General features: G+C 54.9%; 7 protein-coding genes across 7 annotated transcripts; 4 read left to right on the top strand and 3 right to left on the bottom strand.

The window, feature by feature from the left end:
- Positions 1–4,138: 4,138 nt before the first annotated feature.
- CGGC5_v004104 (uncharacterized protein) lies at positions 4,139–5,533 on the top strand (the record flags this gene model as incomplete). The annotated part of the gene is made up of 1 exon (XM_032033075.1): positions 4,139–5,533. One exon carries the CDS (start codon positions 4,139–4,141, stop codon positions 5,531–5,533), a length of 1,395 nt encoding a protein of 464 aa, XP_031887631.1.
- A 1,498-nt stretch (positions 5,534–7,031) lies between these two features.
- TUBGCP4 (Gamma-tubulin complex component 4) lies at positions 7,032–9,386 on the bottom strand (the record flags this gene model as incomplete). The annotated part of the gene is made up of 2 exons (XM_032033076.1): positions 7,032–8,708; positions 8,757–9,386. 2 exons carry the CDS (start codon positions 9,384–9,386, stop codon positions 7,032–7,034), a joined length of 2,307 nt encoding a protein of 768 aa, XP_031887632.1.
- A 1,131-nt stretch (positions 9,387–10,517) lies between these two features.
- Positions 10,518–12,174, bottom strand: Spart (Spartin; the record flags this gene model as incomplete). The annotated part of the gene is made up of 3 exons (XM_032033077.1): positions 10,518–11,368; positions 11,417–12,089; positions 12,157–12,174. 3 exons carry the CDS (start codon positions 12,172–12,174, stop codon positions 10,518–10,520), a joined length of 1,542 nt encoding a protein of 513 aa, XP_031887633.1.
- Positions 12,175–15,992: 3,818 nt separating this feature from the next.
- Positions 15,993–16,955, top strand: CGGC5_v004101 (Fumagillin beta-trans-bergamotene synthase; the record flags this gene model as incomplete). Its single annotated transcript, XM_032033078.1, has 1 exon — positions 15,993–16,955. One exon carries the CDS (start codon positions 15,993–15,995, stop codon positions 16,953–16,955), a length of 963 nt encoding a protein of 320 aa, XP_031887634.1.
- Positions 16,956–17,178: 223 nt separating this feature from the next.
- Positions 17,179–19,476, bottom strand: xptC-7 (Dehydrogenase xptC; the record flags this gene model as incomplete). The annotated part of the gene is made up of 7 exons (XM_032033079.1): positions 17,179–17,948; positions 18,134–18,347; positions 18,401–18,663; positions 18,710–18,839; positions 18,891–19,152; positions 19,217–19,247; positions 19,296–19,476. 7 exons carry the CDS (start codon positions 19,474–19,476, stop codon positions 17,179–17,181), a joined length of 1,851 nt encoding a protein of 616 aa, XP_031887635.1.
- A 2,850-nt stretch (positions 19,477–22,326) lies between these two features.
- CGGC5_v004099 (Uncharacterized protein) lies at positions 22,327–23,350 on the top strand (the record flags this gene model as incomplete). Its single annotated transcript, XM_032033080.1, has 2 exons — positions 22,327–22,495; positions 22,551–23,350. 2 exons carry the CDS (start codon positions 22,327–22,329, stop codon positions 23,348–23,350), a joined length of 969 nt encoding a protein of 322 aa, XP_031887636.1.
- A 141-nt stretch (positions 23,351–23,491) lies between these two features.
- Positions 23,492–25,052, top strand: CGGC5_v004098 (uncharacterized protein; the record flags this gene model as incomplete). Its single annotated transcript, XM_032033081.2, has 3 exons — positions 23,492–23,518; positions 23,638–23,807; positions 24,272–25,052. The coding sequence occupies 3 exons, from the start codon at positions 23,492–23,494 to the stop codon at positions 25,050–25,052; spliced, it is 978 nt and encodes a 325-aa protein (XP_031887627.2).
- Between the last annotated feature and the right edge of the window lie 109 nt (positions 25,053–25,161).

The raw sequence follows: 25,161 nt of genomic DNA, 5'->3' as shown, positions 1-25,161 counted from the left end.
GACGATGGTGACTCTGGAATCGACCTGGAGCAATTGAGTTGTTCCTTCCTGCTGGCGATGCAATACGACCATTGTCGAGGCGGACAATTGGTTGGCGACAGGTTGGCTACCAAGGTAAAGTGCTCGCGTCAACGGCGTGCCAGGTAAAATGGTAGCCTACATGGGCGCCATGCGGAAATCGAATCAGAGCCGAATCCAAGAACGCCCTGCCGAGTCGGAGGTGCAGGAACGACAGATGGAGACAGAACAGCGAAGCAAGAGCGGGCTCAGGGGCCTACATCGTGGCCGCAACAGCCAATGAAGAGAGGCGAGATGCAGCCTCGAGATTCAATCGTGGGGCTGGTTTGCGAGGTTGGGCATCAGCAGCAAGCAAAAGGAGACAAGAAGAGGCGGTGATGGATTTGTTCCAAATGTGATATCGAGATAGCGACTAAGGCGGCGCAGCAAAGTGCGATTCGCAACGGTGAGGGCGCCGGACCCGTTGGTCCTGTCGTGAGCGAAACGGAACACACGGCGTTGGCGAGGATCTGTCCCACGGGTTTGCATGGTTACGCAAGACCATTTCGTGTGCCTCTCTGGGTTTTCCATAGTCAGCAGCATACAGCCATCCCAGAGGCGCACCGAGAGACCCTCCGAGTGAATTGTTCCACGGGGCCAACGTCATCTCGGGCCAGCTGAAGGCTGAAGGCGCTGTCTTGGACAGCAGCATCGTGGGGAAGACGGCGTCATGTTGGCGGCTGGTTGTGGCTGACAGTTGAGTAGTAGCTAAATTAAGGTGCATCGAGGCATCAAGCGCGGGCCAGCCATGGACCCCAGGATGTGTCTTCCCTGCCGACGCAGACACAGCTCTTGGATTGCGGCTTGTCTTGTGCTTCGTTCCATGATGGAGCCAGCGACATGGTTAATTTGAGTTTCAATGGCAGCGGGAGCAAGATCGAGGGAGCACAGGCCTGGCTGGGGAATGAGGGCTGTGTGTGCACAAAGCGCCGCAGCTCAGCAGCATCAGCAACAGCAACAGTGCTCAGTTCTTCCGTGCTGTGGCGTCCGGGCGGGCATCGTGGGGTACAGCAGGAAAGGGTCGTGAAGGAGTGACTGGTCAGTGGTGGACACTGGTGTCGCGCCGCAGTGTTGTGCACGATGTGTCATCCGTTTCCTCTGTGATCGACATGGTGCGCACCCGACTAGCACAGGGTTACGGGTGCGCCTTAAAGATGGATATCAGCGGCGATTCTAGAAGGCTAGATGGAGCCGGACGGGGGTGTCCGGGGGTGGCATCGCGGATGTGACGATGGCACGCTGCTGTCGATTGGGCGGCTCCTAGGGGAGTGTAGCAGTTGATTATTCATTGCGTGAGACGGAGTTGGACGGAGCAAGGAGTCGGTAGAACGAGCGACGAGACCAGGAAGGACGAGAGGAGGCGAGGCCGTCGGAACCAAAGACTGCTGTGAGGAGAATTGAATTGATAGACTTGGAGAGCCATTGCACAGAGATAACGGAGTTGCCAGCGAATGGCAGTATTGACGGGGATGCGATGGAGGTCGGAGGTTCTAGACGCAGCTCGAAGACGTGGGAAGTTGGCAGGGTCAGGCGGTGGTGGATGGTAAGCGCCGAGTGTCGTCGAGTGAGCGTCCAGCCCGAGACGGGGGAAAGGGCGAGGAAGGGTGAGAGACGCCGATCATTGACGCGATGGATCAATCAGATGGGCAGGAAAGAAGGGGACGGCCAAAATTCTTGGGAAAATTCTGCCCCTGGTCTTTCTTCACTCTCCGTGGTTGATAGTTGATTGATTGCTAAGACGGAAGGACGAGGATTGCCAGCAAGGACGGGAAAGAACGGCCGGCGGACTGACTTGCCTGACGAATTTGGCACCACAATCAGGCTGATGTCGCCGTCCACCTCCCGTATGTGCCTCACTGCACCTCAGGTACCTAAGCCACACCAAACGGAGCAGAGGCAGAGAGAAGGGCAGAAGGCAGGTTTGGGCAGACAGACGGCAGACTGGCGCGGCTAAGCAGGTGTGAATCTTTCGGTCACGTCTGGGGGATTCAGTGGTTCAGAAAGCAGTTGACAGTCGCCTTGACATTTGGACATTGATGCCTTGCGCGTGCGCATGCGCTCAGCCTCTTGAGATGCTGGATCTTTTGGGAGCAAAAGTGCAAACAGAGAAGTGACAGAAAGCTCTCTGGGCGTCTAAGTTGGGCGCCTTGCTGAGAGAGCTTGGAGTGCACACCTATCTCAAAAACGTTGCGAACCGAGCTATCCCGGCCGGGGCCAGGTCAGGTCGAATTCAGGTCGAGCGTTATTAATTGAGATGGACGGGTAGAATTAAGTTCAACCAGAGCAAATTCTGCGCAAAAGTCAGAACAACATGCCACTGAAAGGTAACCGCGAGACTGGTGGTGCCACTTGGTAGGTACGGTACACTGTACACTGTAAGGTAGAGGACGGGAATTGCGACGTCGCGTCGATTCGTGGATTTCAATAGTGTGTTCGCATTCTGCACCGGTGCCTCGTGCCGTTTCGTACAGGGAACATGCTACGGCGGACAGCCGTTCCTGCGCTCCCCGTTTCTTTCCATTCCCTCGGCCTCAGCCAGCAGGTGCGTCGATACGTTTTTCTTTGCCCATGTTTCCTTCCCCCCACAAATGCCGTGCCATGTTTGAGTTTGGCCGTGCTTGTTGCTGCGTTTGGTGGTCCCTTCCCAAAGTCCCCGGGGTTCCTTCTTTCCCTAATTTTTTTTTCTTTCCTCCTTCCGACGCAGCAGATGCTCAATGAGCTGTTCGTACCTTAGGCACGCACATTGCATTATTACTAACCCAAGGCAGTTCACACGTCTTGATTCTTGATTCCTGAGGGTTGACGTGGTAAGTGGCCCGGCCAGTCTTTCCTCTTGGGCCATGTCACTTCCTCCACCAGGGAAGGCAGCGGTGACTTGGCCGTTCAACGTTGAGTGTGACTCTTCCTCATGAGCGAGTGTCGCTTGCCCACGAGTGTCGGCCTCGCCCACGCATCCACATTCCCCAACAGGCATCGTCTCCTGGAGCTCCTACTGGCCTGCTGCGTCTGGCTCGCGCTGAGAGAAGGTTGAACCTTTTCACTCGGGCAGCACCCTCCCACCCTGCAAATCCAGCCATTCGGATCCCGTTGACCCCCCGTCCCATCTCATCCTGCACGACCTTAGCAGCAGAGGCTACCTATGCAGCAGGGAGGGTACGTGTATGATGACATTCGGATTCGCAGCTGAGGCACATTATCCGTACTGCGCTCCAGCAGCAGGTAAGTACCCAAGTACTCTACCTCCCTCCGTTTGTTGCCCACCGCCGCCGACTCAGCACCGTACCGCAGCCATGTCCAGTCGCAGGTCGCAGCACCTATTCGTGGACGGCGTGGTCGCAGCAAGGCACAGAAACGTGAGAACCATCTTTTGGGCAGGGGACAGGGGGCCACCACAACCAGGTGCCAGGTCAGGGCCCTGTGAGGCAGTTGGTCCTTCTTCGCCGTCGCACTGCTGCGACACTTCAGGCCCGTCGTTACCGCTCCCAGCCAGCGGTACCTCGACCATCTCCGATCCCCGTCCTCCTCTTCCCTGCGACCCGTGCCAGAAAGCTGCCCACCCACCGTTAAGACCAGCACCACCTGCTGCTGTCCACCACCCGCTGTCCTCCGACCCATCACCACTCCCACACTACCTACCTAATTACTTCTTTGGTGTGCTGCCCGTTCCCTTCTTCACTTTGCTGGCTGCCTTATATTCCCACGGCTGTATCATATTCACAACTCCTTTGGCATACATCTTCTTAATCATCCCCAACCAACACGGTCAACCATCCGCTGGATACAGCCTCGAAACCACCCACACTTACACACACCCCTGCTTCATCCAACCGCACCCTCGCCCCAGCATCTCAACCTGACTCCGAATCCAGAAACAGGACCCTGGCCATAGTCAAACATATCACTGCCTAATTCTTCACCAACCAACCGACACTTCACGCCTCTCCTCCACTTCGCCAGTTCATCCACCTTGAGATATATGAAGCCTCCCTCCCTCCCTTGACGGATCAACCCACCTGCACAAGGCATTCACTGCCATCCCTCCGAACCTCCACCATCAACTCATCACATCCCCTCCACCACAATGCCTCAGTCAAATCGAAAATACAGCTCCAAGAGCTCCACGAGTAGTCGGGGCTCGAGGAGGAGTAGTGATTCGGTCGACTCCTTCGAGACATATGAATCACAAAGCACAACGCCCACGTCTTACTACGACTACGCGAGCACCGAGGCATCAGTCAGGGAAGCAAAGCAGGTCTCGAGCAAGTTTCAACCCGTCCAGGAGGAGGACATTTCTCCTTCAACAAGCAGCTACCCGAGGTCGACCGTCGACACTTTCGACTCGAGTATAGCTTCCGAGGACGAGGATGAGCTCGAGCTCCAACGCGAGATCGACATGGACAGCTTCGAGGAGCACCAAGAGATCCCGCCTTTGCCCGTCTACTGCCGCGATGTCGTCGATGACGTCCGCCCCTCCACCCCCCAGGACTTTGCAAAGCTCTTCCCTTCCATGAACAGGTTGTCAATCCGCCACGACGAGTTCACCCCGGACGGCAACATGAACCTGCGAGTCGACACCGTCGCCCCGGGCCGCCGCCCTTTCACCATGCAACTCTTCCACCTGCGCATGTACGACCTCAGCAAGCGCGAGTTCTCCCTGAGACGGTACTGTCGCGAGTCTGGTCGCGAGGTCTGCAACTCCAAGCGCAAGTACGTCGAGCCCGCCACCGAGGAGCGCCCCACGCTTCAGCGATCCCTCTCCAGCGCCTTCAAGACCCTCTCGACCAGGAAACCCCTCTCGCGCACCAACTCGGGCGGCTCCATGCTCAAAGGCAAGGAGCAGCAACGCCCCGCCTCCAGCTCCTCCTCCCGCGGTGGCGACGAGGACCCCTCCGCCTACTTCCAGCGCTCCGCCTCCTTCGACATGAAGCAAAAGTCCCGCCCCGAGCCGACAAACACCATGAAGCTCGAGTTCTCAAACTACGCCCGCGTCGACGTCTCTCGCTGCGGCGGCAAGAACAACAAGCGCTACGAGTTCCAGTGGTGGGGTCACAAGTACCAGTGGAAGCGCGTCCTCGACAAGAACCTCGGCGTCGTCTCCTTCCACCTCGTTAAGGACGGCAACACGGCCGCCGACGCCGCAGTCGCCCACATCGTCCCCGAGACCCGCGCCCCGAACCAGGTCTACGACGACGAGAGCGCCGGCGGCTGGGTGCCTCCGTGCCACATGTGGATCAGCGACCGCAGCGTCATCGAGGCCGTCACCGACGTCGCCGATGTCATTGTTGCTACCGGCCTCATGGCTCTTGTCGACGACTGCATCAAGGACCGCTGGCAAGTCAAGAAGACGCACCGCAACCCGTTGACGTCCAAGTCCGTGAGCGAGGGCCCCAGGTCCTTTGTACAGCACATTTTCCAGCGTCGTACCTCGGACCATCAGTCGAGTCCCCTGCGACACCGCCCCATCTCAACTTACTGAGATGAACCTTCAGCACCAACACACTTTTAGTGCCCTTTTGCTGTCTCTTTTCTCTACGGGAGGCACGGTCAAAATTGCATCATCAATCGGTACCAAAATCTACACTGCGACGACATTGACGGCTTACGACCATTTCCACTGCTCCGAACATCGTCCGTCGCAGAGAAACATTTCATATTTCATATTTCCAGCCACGAGCATCTAGCCATTATGAGCGACACCTCAAATCATCACTTTTACCAAAAACCTACATCAATTTTATTGGCAGCGGAACAAAACAGAAGACGGAAACCCGGGACACAGCTACAATGAAAGCAGCTACAGACCAGCGCGCAACAGCGCAGCACATACAGACACAGACCAAAGGATATGGGAGGAGACTAGGATACCATTTTCAGGGCACCGCGCATCGCATCGCCGCGTCGCGATGGTAGGACGGCGTTCTTCATAGGGATATTTCACATTTATCTGTACATACATTTGTGTCAACAACTATTGTCATTTTTTCTCTCGACGATTCAGCTTTCTCTTTTCATTCATCAGGCGAGGAGTCGAGGAGTATTTGGAGCGGATTCCCCATCATGAGGGAGGGGAACCAGGAATTGTACGAATGAAGCAGACTAATGATGATCCACGTCTGTATTTTTGACTGAGATACAATACAAACAACACCAAGCGCGCAAACGCCTTTTGCTCATGCAAACATCTTTTCATAATCACCATACTGTCTCTACCTATGCTTCGCTTTGATAGTGAATAATGGAAATCCACGGATGCAAACAGTCGCTCCTCATGTCCACGAAGGCGGTGACGAAACAGGAAAAAAGCTGGTGGAGTGAGGTAGACGAGACTAAAAGTCGGCCGGTCTGGAACACGAGAGCGGTCGTCAGTGTCGTACCACCCCAGACCCCCACCCAGCCCGATGAACACCATGCACCCCGCCCAACGCCATCATGAGATGCTGTGCTCGCTTACCGATGATGTAGGTCATGTCTCTGTCAAAAAGTCTGCATAGGCTTCTGGAATAACAGCACCCACGCGCCTAACCTTTTAGGGGCCCGAAAATCGCCAAGCCGAGGAACACCCAACGGAAACCAACCCCCGCGTGCCAGAGCAGAGAGCCCTGGCGTGACCCATGACGTCCTCCGGTCCGTCCCGCCGGTGTCGTCGCGTTACCAACACGTTGTCTTCCGCCCACTCTTTATGTCTTTTGCAACGTGTGATTTCAATTCCCACCTTCCCTGCCCCCTCGCATGGTGTTTTGCAGGTCGGAGTTTCTGGGCAGGGCGACGTTTCCCAGAGCAATGATTGGCACCAAAGCTTGTGCATTGTGGAAACTCGGGTGTTGCAGTGATATCGCCATCATGTCATTTTCGATGACATGTAAGACTCCCCGCAGATAGGGTCGGCTATCTATTCAGTGGCAATGCAAGGCGCACATGTGGTGTCCCCCGCGGGATGCCAATGGAGAGAAACGAAGTAGTCGAGACTTGAGACATCAGTACTCGCCAAAGACGAAGAATTCGTCCTTCTTGTCCCCGAACCAGCCCCCGAGGTCAAGCTTCATGAGCAGTCTCTCCACGCCACCGACCCGCCGAGGAATGTACTCGCCCTCTTCCCTAAGGACACCCTCCTCACCGCCTTCCTCCTCGTCCGCAAACGCGGCGGGGTCCGCCTCGAGGGACCTCAAAGAGGCTATGACCTCGCGGATACCATCCTTGACGTGTTTTTCCACATCCCGTATCGCGGCACGCACGTCCTTCTCCTCAATCTCGAGGTCGACGAACGCATCTACGACTCCGGCGTCGGCCTCCAGGTCCATCGAGGTCCAGACGGCGTGGAGACGCGTTGTCAGCGCGACGAGGTGATCAGTATGCGTCAACAAGTTGTACAGAGGGTCTGTATAAGAGGGAAATGTGAGCAGGAGACGAGTCGAGAGTGCGCGTAGATACGCTCGGTGTGCTGTCGCGAGGGACTGGGGGTCATGGGTCGGAGTCGGCTCAGGTGTTTTAGGGCCGAGGTTGAGGTTGGACGTGCTCTGCGCGAGCCAGATATCATCATCCTCATCCTCTGAAGCCGCTGCCGAGGGTGCTTTCGAGGGTAACGTGGAGTTGGGTTGGGTTTCGGGCTTCTTTTCGCTCGAGGTAAGCCACTCTTGAAAGCCTTCCCATAGACCTGCGACGATTTCTGTCTGCAAATATGCTTCCGTCTCGGAAAGGAAGAAGAGGGCCGAGCTGCAAGTGACCCAGGCGCTGCGCAGCGCATTCGATCGTGTAGTGTAGCGTTGGCGGAGAAGCACCACTTTTGATCGACCTGCTCGCGTGCTTCCGGCTGGGGGGCCAGGGGGTGCCGGGTGATGCCGGCGTAAGGATGTAATCTTCCACAGCTCGGTAAGGCGAATATGTGCCCTGCGGATGGAGAGGAGGTAGGAGTTGATTGTGGAGTAGATCTGGAGATCGGATGAGGTGAGAAACATGTCCAGCGGTGAAGGTATCTGCATCGTCAGGATGACGGGAACAGACAGCAGAAGATTGCGGAAAGGGGTCGTGGCCAACGTTTTCGTTGTTGGTTGCGATGTGCTGGCTTCAAGCTTGAGGGGCACCGCAGGCTTGGACTTGGTCAGATTCAAGCGCAGTAATTGTCTCCCAATCTCGAGACCCTCATCTTCGTCCGCATGCTGCCCCTGCATCAAGCCCATCTCTCCCCACGTCTTGGCCAGCACGGCTGCGACCTCGCCTTCCTTGACCGCAAACTGGCCGACACCCTCGCGCTTTTCATAGGCGAGATTATCTGCCCTCTTCCAGCGGCTTCGTAGCTTCTCGTCAGCCTGGTGTGTCAAGGCCATGGCGAATTCACCCCGACCCAAGAGAAAGAACTCGCGCAAAACTTGCAGTGCCTCCACGACTTTCGTGAGCGGCAATAACTTCAGTAGCACTGTACGTGAGAGCGTGAGGCGAATGGCGGTGATTGCCCGCGAGAAACTCGCTGTGTTCAGCGGATATGTCAACGCGGACAGCTCCTTCAGTTGCGACGAAAGGTGGTCTAGCCCCTGGAGGCCCGACTCGACGCTGCTCTTCACACGGACATGGTTTAATGACCTCCCAATGAAGACCATCGAAGACGCAGTCTTTGGCGTGACAAAGTTCGGCAACAACGTCGGCACTGAGACATAGTCCTGCTCGTCGTTAGTCACCACATTCCGTACCAAGCGGGCTTAACCTACGTGATCGCCGCTCTCCGCCTTATGCACGAAGAAATCCTCTCCGCCAAAGGTAGGCAGCCGGCCGTAGAGGATCCAAGCAGAAACCTGCTTCAACCACGCCGTCTCCGCCACGGAGACCAGACTCATGGCCGCCCTCTCGATATCCACGTAACCACTCTGCAGCTCGCTCCGCAACCGATCAATAAGCTGCGCGCCGCGACATGTCTGCCCTTGCTGCTTCCGCAGCATGAATTGCACAATCTCCCAGAGCCATTCCATCCGCCGCGTCCACTCCGAAAACTCGCCCACGACTGCCGTCAAAGGTACAATATTGTACGCGCCCACCAGACTCGAATCTTTCCTCAGAATGGTCTCCTCGACCTCGAGCACCTTGCGCTGGAAGGCAGCTAGGTGGATAGACTGCACGGCTGTCGCGACGGCGCGGCATATCGTTGACGGATGCTCGGCGGCAATGGGCGCTGTGTAGCTCTGCAGTTTGACGTGCAAGTCACTCAGGTGTGCGACGGTGGCTAGGAGCTCGCGTTCCGGTGGTGAGATGGCGGGCGATGGTAGCGCATCGGGGTCTGAAGCTTCGGTTCGGAGCAGAGGGGAGGGGTGCCCGGAGAGGGCGAGGAGGATTTCGTGGAGCATGGCTTCTTTGCGCCGAGGCCCAGGCCAATGCTGCTGCTGTTGCTATGATTGTCGTGTCTGCACAGGAAACCGAGGTGTTAGCCATGAGTTGTCCGGTTACAATCGTGGCGACGTTGGTGGAGGTGGACATGGGTTCGAGGGGAGGTCTTGGGAGGGGCCCAAAGAGACGGCATCAGCACATTTCGCGGGTGGGTTGCTTCTTGGACTTTGACTTTTCGCCAAAGTCGCGTAGAAGCAGGATGAAAGCGCCTAACAGCTCGAAGCGACACATTTACACGTCGGGGTCGGTGCGGGCGCGAAGGATGGCGGGAGAGAGCAATTCGAACGAAGGCGGCTCCTTCGGGCGGGAGGATGGGAGGCGGGGCAGTTGGGCAAGCAAGGCGTCGCAGCCGGAAAAAAAGTAAGGTGATGTGATGGTTGGCAGATTACCTTGTTATGTTGTTTTCTGCATTAAGCAAAGTCCCCTTTCGTCGCACGAACCAGTCAACTCTCTTTCCGTGTCCCCTTTCGCAAAAAAGAAAGGAGCGTCCGAGCCACAAAAACGGAAATCGCACTGGCTGTCAAGGAGGCTCCATGCTCGAGGGCCTGATCCCTTCCCATATCACGGTAGCGGCATTGATGGAATCGACATCAGGGGAAAGCGCGACGGGGCTTGACTTGACGCGACTAACTGGCAGCGGGCTAAAGTGACACTGACCACGACCTGCCCGCTCTGAGACCTGCGGGGCCCTCTTTAGGTACGTGCACGTGATGTTCCACGTCCTTACGTCGAGCTGAGGTAAGCCCCGCGCTCTGGAAGCGGCCCGGTCGACGGGTTCCGGTGCCCGGCCTTGAAGTGGAACCCCTGACCCGTTCGGTGCCGTCTGACAGGTCTTAAACCAGGCCTATCCCAACCGCGTTCAAAGGCTATGGAAACAAAGGCGCCAACGGTCTTCTAGAACTGTTCTTAATTACTGAAGTGGCTACCTTCCTATTTTCATGTCGTTCTCGCATTCGACAAGCAGAGATACGGAGTTGCCCGGTCCTTGTGCGGGGTCTTCGATACAAACATGGCGGCCCATATGTGGCCATCCAAAAACACCTTCTTCATTCGCTCTGCAATCATCGTTGTCCAGAATTGTCTCGCTCCTCTCATCGCGCCTTTTCGGCGGCCTTCTTACCGTTCCCCTCATACGCTGTGTACAAGCTCGTCGTGTCGCTCTCGTCATCCCTGCGGGCAAGAGGCTTTCCATCTTCTAGCAGTCCGACAGTGTTACCACCGTCTCCGCCCCCGACAATGATCTGGCCGCCTCCCTTTACCTTCCCGACGACCATACCCTTAGCGACGCTCTTCAGGATGGCTCTTCGAGAGACGCCGGTCACATCGATGTAGACCAAGCCAACATTCTTGAAACCGCCGCCGATGTTTCTCGACACCTGGCCGGCTTCGGCACCCCAGCGATGCTCGACCATTTGCGATACACTGGATGAAGTGCCCACCAGCAGGTTGCGTCCGGCTTGGTCGATACCGTCGGCGACGGTGTTGAATGCCATCAAGCTCCTGTTAAGCAGCCCAGGCTTGTAACCCTCAATGGGGTTACCATCCTTGTCATACCCCCTTCCGCCGCCATCCTTCTTCCTAGCAAGGGTAGCGCCCAGGTTCTGTGCAACTTTACCAATCTGTCCAACCGTCGTCGCTGACAAGCCAGCCGCAGTAGTAGTGAACTGGTTGATGCGACGAATACGGTCGTGCGCCGCCGGTGTGAACGTCATGGCCGTCTCGTTGGACTTGGTCTTTGTGGTGAAGCTATCGGCTCCTGTTTGCAGACCCTTGGTGACCATGTCTGACGACGTAACGATCAGACGGGAAGCCTTGGAGGCGTTGGAGACCAGGAAGGACTTTTTGTAAGCTGGGTGCATGATCATCTCGCGATACTCCTGCGACACAGGCTGGACGGTAATGGCCTGGCTCTGGTTCGCGGGGAGGGTGATCTCCACGGGATCTGGCATGCCATGTGAGTCAAGGTCGGCCGAGTAGCCGCCCGACTTACCTTTTGTGCCGGGCTTCACGCCCAGTTCCTCTTGGATTTGGTAGTTCTCCGCCAGCTCGCCGATGACGCTGCCATCCTCCTCGTCAATCAGCACGATCCTGCCGCCATTAGGGGAGCTGTGGCTTCCCTGAGCGTAGGCTTGCCCGGGCTGATAGTCGGCAGGATTGTAGGCGGGGAGGCCGTCGTCAGCTGCTGCTCTCGCCTTTGCGGAAGAAGCTGCGGAGGGTATGGCGACAGCCTTCGCGGACTTCGCGGCGGAGGAACCCTTTGGCGGGGGCGCTCGTTCGAGGAAGGCGGTGCACTGGGCGAGGATTGTCTCGAAGGTGTCTACATCTTCTTGAAGACCCTTTCTGCTGCCAGTGTCGGGGAACTCGATGCGAGTGAATGCGCCGCTGTCGGGGCCCATATCCCATCTTGGAATCAGGTAGCTCGTTGGCGGCTGGTGGTAGATCTGGGTTGTGGCGGGGAGAGGCAAGTCGAGTTCGGGAGGGAGGTGCAGGTGTAGGTAGAAGTCCTCTGCTGGAGTTTCTCCGTTTGTGTCGGAGAAGGGCGACGATGTCGGGACCATCAACAGCGAGAGGGTCTGGGGGCCGGCTGGAGTCAGAGACTCCTCCTTGCCGTGGGCAAGGTGGTAGGCCTTGACGCCATTGATGGCGTACAAGAGCTTGGGGTCCTAAATCGTAAGGTCAGTCAGTACGCTTTAAGCTTGTCGAGTTGATGTTGCGCGCCCGGTGCCGTACGTTGTGTCCCGAAGCCATGTTTGTGATGCGCAGAACAGGCGCGAACTTTTGGAGACTTGGCTGCCTCAGATCAGCGTCTCAAATTGCGACTGGCGCAAAGAAGAAGCGTGAAAAATCAAGACGTAGGGGTAGCTAGGTTGAGGAGGGGGGAAGCGCGGGGTGTTTGGGGTTGACTTTTTGTGATGCTGGGAGGATTTGGTCGGAAAGGTAGCTGCAGGCTGGTAGTAGGTGCAAGTAAGCGACAAGAAAGGTGACGAGGAGCAGACGCGACGACTATTCGCCAAGGAGGATCGAGCGACAAGGTGCTTCGAGAGTGAGTAGGCGGTAGGTAGGAGGCGAGTCGTGAGAGTTGTGACGAGATTCGCAGGTTTAAAGGTTGGGTTGGGGGTGTGGTGATGGCAAAGTCGGTTGGATTGGACGAGATTGAAACTACGTGCATGGCATGGCGCTTAAGTCGGTGCTGCTGCTGGTGCTGCTTCTTTCTTTAGCTCCGGGGCAGCCTCCACCTCAGCAGGTCACCCACTCTCGTCACTCGCTGCTGTTGGTACTGTCCCTCTCTCTGTCTGAGGTGGTCTGGATCCCGATTCCCTGGACGTGCCCGAGAGGCCTCTCTGAGGCGGGCGACGTCATTGGGTGTGCTGGGCAGTGGTGTTCCAGGCACTTCCCAGTCTCGGTCCCCGGTCCAGTGCACACAATCCACACTGGCATTTTAGCTCTTGTGCCACCACCGACTAACATGGAGTAAAACGGGACGACATCGACGACCCCTTTTGCCCCCCTCTGCCATTCCAATCAGTGTCCCTCAGTCACCTCCAGCCGTGGCATACAACAGCTGTGAAGCTGCAGCGGTGTCCGTTGTGTTTGATGGTGGGGGTTCCTGGCTTCTGGGGCGTGCACAGCCACCTGCGACCGGCGCATTCCATTTTACCTTGTTGCTCCTCCTCTCACCCGTGGACCTCCACTGCTAGTTAAAGAGTAAGGTAAGGTAGGTGCTAGTGCAGAGCTCCGGCCACCGCTTGAACCCCTCAGTGGTCCCTTAGTCCCTGGAGTCCTCTCGGCAGCTGTCACTGCACTGACACACCCCCATGTGTTTTCTGGCGCGCCCCACCCGCTCTGCCTCTAAAACCGCTGTGAAGTGCAGCGACCCGGTACGTACTTTCCCTTCGCTACCACCCGCCGTCGTCATTTTTTGCCATCCAACGAGCGAAAAAAGACGGTTGAGACAAGTCCATCCATTCATCGGCGGTCCAGCTCTTTCTTTGATCAGCATTGTTTCCTGCTCGCCTGGTCATCAGGCTGGGAGGCGAATCTCAAATTCGCTTCCAAGGTTGCGAATCTCCCTCCCTCGAGCCCCGTCCGATGTTTGTCTCGGTTTTCGACACTCAATTTGCCAAGTGGGCAGTGTTCAACTGCGAATACGGGGCCTTGTGAGCAAGTGCTCCGTTGCCAAGAAATCATCACATGGAAATCAGCATTTGATATTTCCATTTGCTGCCTGCCGTGTCCACGCAATCACCCCCTGAGCATTGATGCTCTTTCCACCATCCCTCAACCTCAACCAACTGTATCGGCACATCATCATGGCTGAGCTACACTACGAACTTTCGCCTCGTTGCATGAAGCATATTCTATCGAATTCCCCCTCTTAGACCACGCGTCGACCGCTTGCGCACTGCATCTTCTTGGCATCATTGGACGAAGCTGTACCATCAATGACATGTGTTGTTGAGAGTTGCGGACGTGTCATCCCAGCTTCCATATCCACTCCGAGCCACTTACAACCAACACATACGTCTCCAACGACAGAGATGTTTGCCCTCACCCCTTATCAACTGTCCTTTCCTTGTATGCTTGCACCGTTTCTCGGTTCACAATGTTGCTCACACCGTTGCCAGTGCGTTGTCAGGTTGAACCAGGCTCAAGTGTTTCTGGTCTCAGCCAGTCCTGGAAACTAGAAATCCTCATATCAAGTGCGTTGACTTTGCGTCCTTGGGTCATCATGACCTTTCTCTTCTCTCTATGAGGAGCAAGTTTTGCGCAATCAAAGTCTCCGGTGTGTTGCAATTGTTCGAATGTCGAAGACGCTTATGATAGCCGAGGTAGAACTCTAGCTTGTCTTTCCAATTGTACACTGATTGGTGAGGGTCATGAAGAGCTGTCGTTGAGATCCAGAGCCGGAGATCTCACCTTTGACATTGGTTCAACTGCTAGTTTGGCCGGAGAATGGACATTGCACAAGAGACAGATCAACCAGGCTTTGGTCTTTCTCAGATGAGCCAAGGAGAAGAGGCTATTCTGTCGTGTCTACATGGCGACAAAGTGTCGGCCGGAAGTATGACTACGACCTGGCTAGTCTGCTCAATTACTTCAGCACGCAAGAAGAAATCCGGCAGACCTTGTCGCGCAACCAATATAAGTTCGAGAGCAATGCATGGGTGTGGCCATAAGAATGCCGCTCGGTATGCCACTGATTTCTCATCAAACGATCTGGTCCTCCGGACATTCTATCGAAGACGGTCTTTTGCCAAGACGGTGGGTTTCTGACCATTCTCGGGGACAGAGAAGGCTTTGAAATGGCCCATTCAAGGGCCGGACGAAGTGACCAGAGATGCGAGCCTGGTGGGAGTTTGATATTTTTGATATCGGTAACACTGCCCGCGACACGCGCGAGACCGGAGACGGCTATCAAGTAGATGGATGTATCAAATTGCTCTCCTCATCGACGCCTCCTCTGATCCTGTCACCGGAACAATGTCGACGATTCCCGAACATCAACCCTTGATTTCGACGTTCGGCAATCTTTCGTCACAGGTCTTTGAGTGCTTCGGAAGCGACTAAGCAACAGCCAGGAGAGAGACTGAGAAGATGGAAGCTGTGACTTTGACAGCGAGGGACACAGACACAGCGGCAGAACAAGCCACCTAAAGAAAATGCAGAGAGAAAGAAACTAGCAAGCAGTAGCACGTCTCGTCACATTTTCTCTGTCTCGTAGCCGTCTTCAACACTAATCTTCTTGCTTATCGAACACGGAGATATGCTCTCCCACGGCCACGCCGAAACATCATTTAGGACCGAAATACAACCATGTGGTTCGCATATTGTGTCTCGATCACGAACAATTGGCCACGAAGGCATACATACCGATGGTGCAGATAGCCGCACGGAGATGCAGATATGATCAATCACAAAAGCTGCACAAAAAAAGCATGGGAATCTCCCATATTGTGTCTCGCCAAACTATTTGAAGCTGTCGAATTCCTCGATACCAATCACGGTCCGCCAAGTTCCCGATCCGACTAGACCGCCGCGATGCATTCCTCCTCGGACGGCCTAGCGGCGTGGAGCCAAACTAGACCGATGGCCAGCTGAGGGCTTCAGCTTGCTGCAAGAACGCCAATGGCTTCGCTGAGAGAACATCAAAACTCCCCGAGCAAGGGCTGACGTGTGGCTGTCGTGCAAGCTGCTGAAATCGAAGCGCTGTCAACCACATTGCTTGTGTCGGTGATTTCTCTTCACAGACGGGGTCTCCGAGATGCTTCAAGAGCCGAGAATGGTGTCTCCGAACTGAGCAACTACACACATGTCCGCGATGTTTCTTGATTGGCAGTAATGAATACGGAGACACGACGACGGCATCCGGCCATCGCGATGAGGTTCGACGATACAGTTGTCGGTGCTAGGTTTCGTTGCGTTCAAAACGAGTATAAAACCTCGCCTTGGAGTGCCTAGCTGTTGTTCGTGGTTCTATAGTATTCATCCCCTCCTCACTCTTCATCACCACCGCTGAAAAACAGATGCCAGAAATATTGCATCAAAAAAAGCATCAAAACATCAAGATGATATCGACAACCAACCATTTCAAGTTCTCTTCTCCCCTGACGCTCCCCTTACAACAACTCAACCATGCCCTCACCACCCTCCGCTACCACACCCACAACCTCTACCTCTTCACAAAAAATGACATCAAAACAATGCTCATCCCCCTCTCCGCCCTGGGCATCCTCACATCCCTCCCCGGGCCTCCTCTAACCTCCCACCCAACATCCTTCCCAACCATCCTCTCAAAGCTGCCCGCCCTCCTCCTCTGGCTCTGGCTCAACATCCTCATCCTCTCCGTCTCCAACCAGCGCGACCCGGCCGGCGTGCTCGAGGACAAGCTCAACAAGCCCTGGCGTCCCATCCCTGCCGGCCGCACCTCCGCCGCCCAAGCCAGACACCTCCTCCTCGCCGCTGTGCCCCTCACCCTCGCCCTCAGCTTCCGCCTCGGCGTCGGCTCCGAGACGCTGGCCTGCATCTGCGCGAGCTCCTACTACAACGACCTCGGCGGCGCCGACGAGCACTTCCTCATCCGCCAGCTCGTCAACGGGCTCGCGTACCCCGTCTACGGCGTCGCGGCGCTCAAGATCCTCATCGCAGACGTAGGCATGGCCGAGATCCTCCCGGGCGCGTACGCGTGGCTCGGGATGCTGGGCCTCGTCGTGGGCACGACGATCCAGGTCCAGGACCTGAAGGACTACGAGGGCGACAAGGCGCGCGGCAGGCACACCTTTCCCGTGATCCTCGGGGACGCGTTCACGAGGTTCGGCATCTGCGTGGGCATCCTGTTCTGGTCGCTCGTTTGTCCTGCGTTTTGGGGCATCGTGCAGGTCCTCGTGGCCGGGTGGGTGTGGCTTTCCGGGGCCCTTTTGGCGGCGAGGATATGGTGCTGCAAAGGGCCAGAGGCGGATCGGCTGTCTTTTGTGATGTGGAGTTGGTGGGTGATGGGGTTGTTTGTGCTTCCCCTGATGCGAGTGGCGTGAAGTGGCGGTCATGTTGTGAGGCATATACGATGAGCTGGAGAAAGGGGCAACGCTGAAGGCATCATGATGGGCACGGTGATGGTGACGATGAACAGAAAAACAAGTCTGGTTCATCAGCTTTTTGTAAGATGCTAAGTCAGCCTTTCTGGCTGGATGGGTATTATTATAATACTACAAGCAATTAAGTGAGATGTTCACTGTCTATCCATGATTCGTCTGATAATCAGGCAGACTGTCCGTCACCGCCGACAGGACCTTGTCCGACAGGCCACTGGGGCTGTCCCATCGGGCACGACGCTTCATCTGCAGCGCCCTTGATGATATCCGCCGCCTTCTCCGCCACGGCGTACACCGCTGCCTGGATATGTCCGCCTGGGATCATCGGCATGATACCGGCGTCCACAACACGAAGGTTGCAGGTCCCGTACACCATCAACTCAGAATCCACAACACCGCCAAGGTTCTTCGGCAACATGCTCGTCGTGCCGCTAGGGTGATACTCAGTGCCCACCAGCGGCTTCAGCGCCGTCATGAGCTCTCGCTCGTCGGTAGAGTTGTACTTGGCGTCGACTACTGGAAGGAGCGGCCTCATGGCGTCTGTGGCCATCAGCTTCTGCGTGAGCTGGAGACCGAGTCTGATGATTTTGCAGTCTAGAGGGTCCGCGCAGTAGCGAGGGTCAACTACGGGGGCGTCGTAGACGGAGGACGAGGATGGCCGGACAGTGCCGCGAGACAGAGGCTTCTGGTTTGCGATAGAGATCTGACCCCACGATGCGGCGAGGAGTTCGTATGCACCGACGTCTTCGCGGGCCAGGTGGTTTAGTAGTAACGCCTTCTGCTTTGCGTAGCCGGCTACCACAGCGGAAGGAGTGTCAAGGGGGAGGAAGTCGAAGGATTGGTTCTTTGAATGGGCTAGAAGGGTTCTCCATCCATCGGCGTGATGCTTGAGCGCTGGGAAGGCGACGGTGTTGATCAGAGGTGTTGTCAAGGGACCTGAGATGGTTAGCTTCACGTCGTTATGGGGAAGGGCATGACTTGCCCGTCTTGTTGGCCAAGAACTGGTCCAGCGCATCTTCGAGTGTGTCGCCGTTGAGATCATTAGAAGTGAAAACAGATGCATTGGAATCTTAAAACATGTTAGATCGAAGCAGAAATTAGGCGGGTTCCTGGTTGCTCACAATCATATGGGAATCTAGCCATGGGGTGGTCTTGAAAATTGTTTCCAACTCCGGGCAGATCGATCTGCGTGGAAATATTCAAGGATTCCAAAACTCGACGAGGACCAATACCGGAGACTTGAAGAAGAACCGGCGACTGGATGGCCCCGGCAGCTAGAACGACTTCTTTGTTCGCAGTGACGGTTCTGTTGATATCCGACGGACCAGATGAGAGCTTATACGGTCAGAACTCGTAAGGCCAATGTGTAACTCATGACAACGACTTACCTCGACGCCGATAATCCGGCGGCTTTCCTGGTTGGTCAGGGAACCGGGCAACCCTACGATCAGCCGCGTGGCCATGTGGCCAGTGACAACGTGAAAGTTGGAGCGCGCGTTGGCTGTGTCGAAGTAGCCAGTTCTCGCATCGGATCTCGTCTGGTTTGTGGGGGACATGCTCGAGGCGACGATCATAGCGCCGGTCGGGTCACCCGAGTTGACGTCGTTGGATGTATGGATACCGACCTCGGCAAGACCTTGGAGAACACTGCCTGTTTCCGATTAGCTTCAAATCATGTCAAACCTGGGAGTATTTACTGGATGTGTTGTAGATATGCTCCGGGTACGCCACGTTGATGGGGCCGTTCGTTCCGTGGAAAGACATGTTGGGCTTGATGTTGAACTCGTCACGAATAACTTGACCAACGTTGGTCGTGTACCTCTCAACCTAAGTCGTACGTCAGAATCATGGCGCCGCCTCAGTTCAAGGATTTCATACCTTCTTGAAGTATGGCAACAGGCCATCCCATCCCCAACCGTCGTTGCCGAGCTCCTCCCAGGCGTCGAAGTCGGCAGCGGCGCCTCTGGTCCAGCACATTCCATTCACGACCGATCCGCCACCGACGACTTTGCCTTGGTTAATGTCTCGAGTCCTCCCGTCCAAGAAGGTCTGGGGCGCGGTGAGGACATCTTGACCATAGCCGGAAGGGGGTGTACGTCCAATGTATCCCGGGATGATGACCCGACCCTCGCGGCGGTCACTGGTGAATTGTTAGCTTGTTTTCACAATAAAGCGATGAAACAGTCTAAGAATGGAATACTCACAGGTCGCCGGCCTCGATTACGAGGACAGTCGCTGTATCTGGTCAGTGTGATGAGCCATAGTTGGCAAAGGGGTAAATACCATCGGAATTCTCACTGAGCCGGTTCGCGACCACGAGTCCGGAGAGGCCGCCACCAACAACGACGTAGTCGTACTCATCGAGAAGAAATTTGTCGATGGTCTGGTTGGTGATGTGGAGGGCATTCGAGTATGGAAGGAGCAGCGAGAGGGCGAAACAAAACAAAATTTTGAAAGGATGCATCTCGCAAGCCGCCCAAGTCGCCCAAGTCGCCCAAAGAAATCAAAATAATACCTCCAACAAAGAAGAAAAAAAAAGTCTCCAAATCCGATTATTGATGTTGTGTGTTGGAAGGGTGGACAAAAAGAGGTCGACTTGGTGGGGTGAGAGAGGTGAATGAGTGTAAGAGGGTCTGAGACCGTCGCTCGGTGTGAAAGAGTGGAAGGAGTGAGGCAGCACTTGCTCACCGACGCACCTTCAGTGAGCCATCCGCACCTCGAGGGATTCTATAAGATATACTCGAATTTCTGCTTGACTGCTTTCTTCCATTCAGATCGTCGACTTTTACGGTCCTTCCCCACGGTAATCTCTTGAGCATCTTTGCTCGGCAAGACATGGCATGACTACTAGATGGAAGGACTGCTGCAGAAAGGCCGTCGACCCACGAAAAGTCTTCTTAGCAGCAACATCCAAAAAGATCTGAACACATACTGGAATATATGTGGATTCCAGCTCGCAACGTTTTCTTCGTCTGGCCATTTTCATCGTGGGCGTCGGTTCAGCCCGCTGATCTTGCTTGCTTTTCCGAGTCGCCGCCCCTCTATAATACAGATTTGACTGAGACAAACACGCGGGTGCATGGATACGTGTTGAGACAAAGCAAACAAAAATACATCAACGGTAATTATGAGTTGGTCATGTGATGATGCCGGCGGAATCCGCTACCACGGACGAAGCTTGCCAGGCCGTTGGTCATGAATGCGCGACGCTGACTGCTGTCAAGCTCGGATGATCATATACAGCCGTAAACAAGCAAACGCCGATCGGTTAGCACTTGTTGATCGATGTAATGTGTGTTTGAACACTACCTACCACCCAGGTTGCTCTGTTATTTACGAAATAAATAGCCCAAGCATTCTCCCTAGCATCGTTATTGGCGAAAAGAAAACCAACAGAGCGACTTGTGCTCGCTGCTTAAGTTGTGCACCGCATGACCCGATCAGCAGATTCTTCAAGATTAGCCCACGTTGCTAAAGCTTTATGCTATTATGAATGAGGCGCTACTATGCAGCTGGCATGGCGAGCTCTCATCAAAACTTAGCAGGTGAAGGATGCTGTAACTGGTCTAACGCAGGGGAATCCGAACGAGCTATCTCACTCTCGAGGAAGGGAGAAATGCTTTCGGGTTGCATTTCACGTTGGAATGAATGGCAATCATGTCCTCTATAACCCGTTGGCAGTGTGCCTGAAAGATCCATAACGAAGGCCAAGAAGATAGAAAGAAATCATATATTGAAAGGAGCAAAAACGAAAAGAAAGAATTGTCCCCGGTCAGACTCGAACTGACGACCAACAGCTTAAGGATACTACGCTAGGGCTAAGGATAACACAAGACTGCTGCTCTACCGACTGAGCTACGGGGACGTATTGTTAATAGAAGAGATAATTAGATCAGTACTTAAAGGTTAGACTGTGAGTTAAGTTCTCAGGGTAGACTGCTCAAAGGGGTAAATACACCTTGAGGATCTGAGAGTCACTTCCTGGATGTAGGTGACCATCTCCCGTTCATCCAGCTAACTCTGGTATGTTAAGCCATGTAATCTGGGCAATAGTTTCCGTTTTCAGAGCGAAGTAGCAATTAGTAACTAGTTCGCATGCTTTCGAGTTCTTCCCAAATCAAGGCTTGTCAGCAAACCGATGTATCGTCGAGGAGCATTTGGCCTCGCCTAACTTCATCCCAATCACACTCCGTAGAGGTTGCCAGAAGTGAGTCACACAGCAACTTGATGCCGCAATTATCATTCTGATCATGATCATTTGTCCTCAACAAGCAGCAAGCACGGTAGCTCAGTGGTAGCAGCGGTGGGCTCATAACCCAAAGGTCCCTGGATCGAAACCAGGCCGTGCTAGGTCGAATCTGTTTGCCCGTTTTCAAGAAGATGCCGCGAAAGAAACGTCAAAAAGCTCCCGAATACAGCCTCAGACAGTAGAGAGTCATGAAGGCTAGTCATCTTTCCAGCGTGGCTCTGGACCGCTACATCCTCGCTGGGAATCTCATATCATGTCTTCGTCTGCCTGCCTGCTAATCCAGGAAAATCACGGAGGAAACTCATGGGTCGCTCGTCGTGCCGTTAAATCTCTGTGGACATTATGTATGAGACTGGTAGAACGGGTCCATAGACTGAGCAAACAAGCCGGGAAACAGGATATCAAATTAAATATCATGTTTGGTGTGACAGTGCCCATCGGGAGACCGTGTGAAGGGATGGTCCCGATGGCACTAACTTGCTCGGACTTTGATACTCCACCGAAGCAATCAACCAAATCTGTTCGTTTTGCTCGGGGAAAAGGCTTACCAAGCAAGGGCCGCTGATGTGCGACGGATGCCAGGTCGATCAATACATTTGCGGCCGTTGGTCGGGACCAATCACTGTCTTGTTCGACCATTTGCTCGTATTCGATGGTCACTGAAACGCTATGACGGAAAACCAAGAGTTCAGTACAGAATTATGAAAGTTGGCCTCCAGATGGAGCTTTCCTCGGACTTTGACTCTCAAGTCCAGAGAGATGAAGGAAGGCGAATGCTGCCGTCGTTGACCGAGGTGAAGGTGCCATCGCCCCACTCAAATTGTGGGCCAATAGGAAGCTCCCTGATGTAATCCGACCACCACTCCTACCTCGAGCTTCGACTCTGACGCAAGACTCCTGACATGCTCTTCATCCAGTTCACAAGAACGAGTTTGCAAGATGCAAGCGTTGGCGAGAGCGCTTACCAGAAAGAATGGGATTCCCCGGAGAGCCATATGGCCACCCAGACGATCCCTCCATCTTGCACCACCCTTCCTCCTTGATGACTACATACCACGGTACATGATGTTGTCCTCCATCGATGAATCCAAAAAGCGCTCCAAGGCGTACCATCACCTCTCAAAATGCAATCTCTGTCCGCGCCTATGCGGCGTCAACCGTTTCGAGACGACGGGAATGTGTCTGATTGGCGATAACACAAAGGTCAATGTGATTGCGCCTCATTTCGGTGAAGGTCTGGAAGCAGCTGTCCCAAAGCAAGGGTGCCGCACACTGACCAGCCGTCACAGAACCATGCGTCCAGGGGCACAATGGAAGTGGCGCGGTATTCTTTTCCGGCTGTAATCTCCGCTGCGTCTTTTGCCAGAACCATGACATTGCCCATCAGCGCAACGGCCAGGACCTGACACCCGAGGAGCTGGGCGAGTGGTACATCAAGCTGCAGCAGGTCGGCCGCGTCCACAACATCAACCTCATCACTCCGGAGCACGTGGTTCCCCAGGTTGTGTTGAGCATCCTGCATGCCAGGCACCTAGGCTTGAAGGTGCCTATCATCTACAATACCTCGAGTTTCGATTCGCCCGAGTCGTTGGAGCTGCTCGATGGCTTGGTCGACATCTATCTCCCTGACTTCAAGGTCTGGGAAACCAGCACATCCAAGCGCCTCCTGAAAGCAGACGACTATGCGGCCACGGCGCGCGAGAGCATCAAGGCGATGCACGCGCAGGTTGGCGATCTTTGCTTTACTGGCGACGGCATCGCCAAGAAGGGCCTCCTTGTACGCCATCTGGTCATGCCAGGGAAGGAAGCAGAGGGACACAAAATCATGGAATTTCTGGCCAAGGATATTTCCAGGGATTGCTTTGTCAACATCATGGAGCAGTATCACCCAGATGCCCACGTTGGCAAAGCCAGGAGACGTCCCAAAGCCGGGGCCGCCAGCACCGAGTCTGGTGGAGAGGAGATTCGATACAGTGAAATCAATCGAGCCGTGTCGGATAATGAGATCTCCTCGGTCCGGAAGGCGGCGGAAGCAGCTGGTCTGTGGCGATTCTGTGACCCGCCTCGCCATGATGGTTTCAACATCTGAACCCCCTTGCATCACAAGACAAACGCTAGCATGCTTCTTGGCACCTCATGAAGGAAACATGGTGGCATTTGGCTCCTCGCAGTCGGCGGCGAACTGAAATTGGTGCCATCATGCCAGGCTCGTTGCTTCTGTGCCGCAGCCATGCCGACGTCGCGTGGCAACCCTCAGGTGTGTCGGTTCCCTTGAAGTCGTGATCAGTTACACCTACGTTCTCGTTGATACCATCATAAGGACTATTACGAGAATCACGGGCCTCTTTAACAACAAGCGGACGCTGACTTTTGCAGATGGTAGGGGCCAAGAGTGTCAAGCAAAGTCCGAGGTTTCCCACCCTGTACCATGTTGTTGGAACCAACAAACGTTGCCGAGTGCCGAGCACCACGCGTCTGATCATGTTCAATGCGGGGTTTCCATTGTTCGAAGCTCTCGTCAAATTAAACCGCAGGTTGCCAAGCCAGTTTGTTCTTTCGTCAAAAACGCCTCCTCATCCTTTGCGTACACAGCTAAATCTGGACCCCTTTGGCTCTTTGCTTTATTGAGGAACATCGGACGAGAGCCTTGCCGTCCCTTATCAGAGGAATGATCCTAAACCGTCAACTAAGTTTGCGAATAGGCAAATCCACCTTTGTTTCGATCTGGTCAATTTTGGATACAGTGGGAATTTCTGCAGCGGAACGCCCATCTATATCTGAAGTGATAATGCCGAACAGACTTCCGGAACCTCTGCTCGTTTCTCTACCACCAGTTTACAGCCTCAGTCATGGAACAACACGTCCAAGCAGCGGTCTTCACTCCTAGATCTGTGCAGAATCAAGATGCGTCGACCACATCTTCCGAAGATTCACCAAGCCACAACAGCTGTCTACCCCGCCGCAAGGTTTCTGTCACAGCATATTCAAGTTCTCAAACAGCTTCTTGTAGGAGCAATGTCAGGCGAGGTCGAACGATGCCAGTCAACAACATATCACTCAACACGAGAGTCAAGCCGGCCTGGTCGGTCTTCACGTCTCCTGGCTCTTTCGAGCAACTGTACAACGAGAGGGCATACCTCAACGCTTCTCTCAGGGGCCAGGGCGAGCGCTCATTCGAGCTCATGAGAAGGCTCACCATCTTGCATGAGCAGATGGACAGCTTCTTGCCATCCGACGAGCGGCGAAGGTCTCGAAAGAAAGCCGCCTTGATCAAGAGCAAGATCACGGAAGCCGCCGCACAGGAGAAAGCGATTTCCATCCGACTCTGTGATATCAATGCGGAGCTCAACATCCGAGAACGATGGATGCAGGTTCAACACGAAATCTACGAGCAAAGATATAGCTACTGGGCCATGGAATCACCCGTGACCGGTTACATGGCATCGCCAACGGACCTAGCCTCGGTCGTCTCCACGCCGCTCGATGCCGCTTCGCCCGTCTTCTTCCCGGTGGGATACTATCCCATTTACAGCCTGATGCAGATGATGCCGTGTCACGAGCCGGAGGCGTCGCCCCCTGAAATGTGGGCCAACAACGAGATGAACGAGACACCGATCGACGCACTTGGAAATCACGGCCTGCAATTCTGCTATGACACCCCCCAAAGCCATGCCCGAACGGCTGACGAGGCGTCGGGCGAGCTCCCGGTAGCGGATATCGCGAACAAGCGGGGACGGAGGATGAGTCTGCCGCCACTGAGGTGTCTTTGGCCCGGACAACAAGAAAATTGACGACTGGCTCGAGGTCATGATCCTCACAGCGCGGAGAAAATCTTGGTTGAAATTGTTGATATGGTGCTTTTTTCAAAACATGCCAATGGACGCATGTATAATAACTAGG

This window comes from Colletotrichum fructicola, assembly GCF_000319635.2.
Source record: "Colletotrichum fructicola Nara gc5 chromosome Unknown KSG_Nara_v1_contig02, whole genome shotgun sequence".
NCBI lineage: Eukaryota > Fungi > Ascomycota > Sordariomycetes > Glomerellales > Glomerellaceae > Colletotrichum > Colletotrichum fructicola.
Note: the sequence above shows the minus strand (reverse complement) of the source record. Positions and strands in the feature narration are given on the sequence as shown.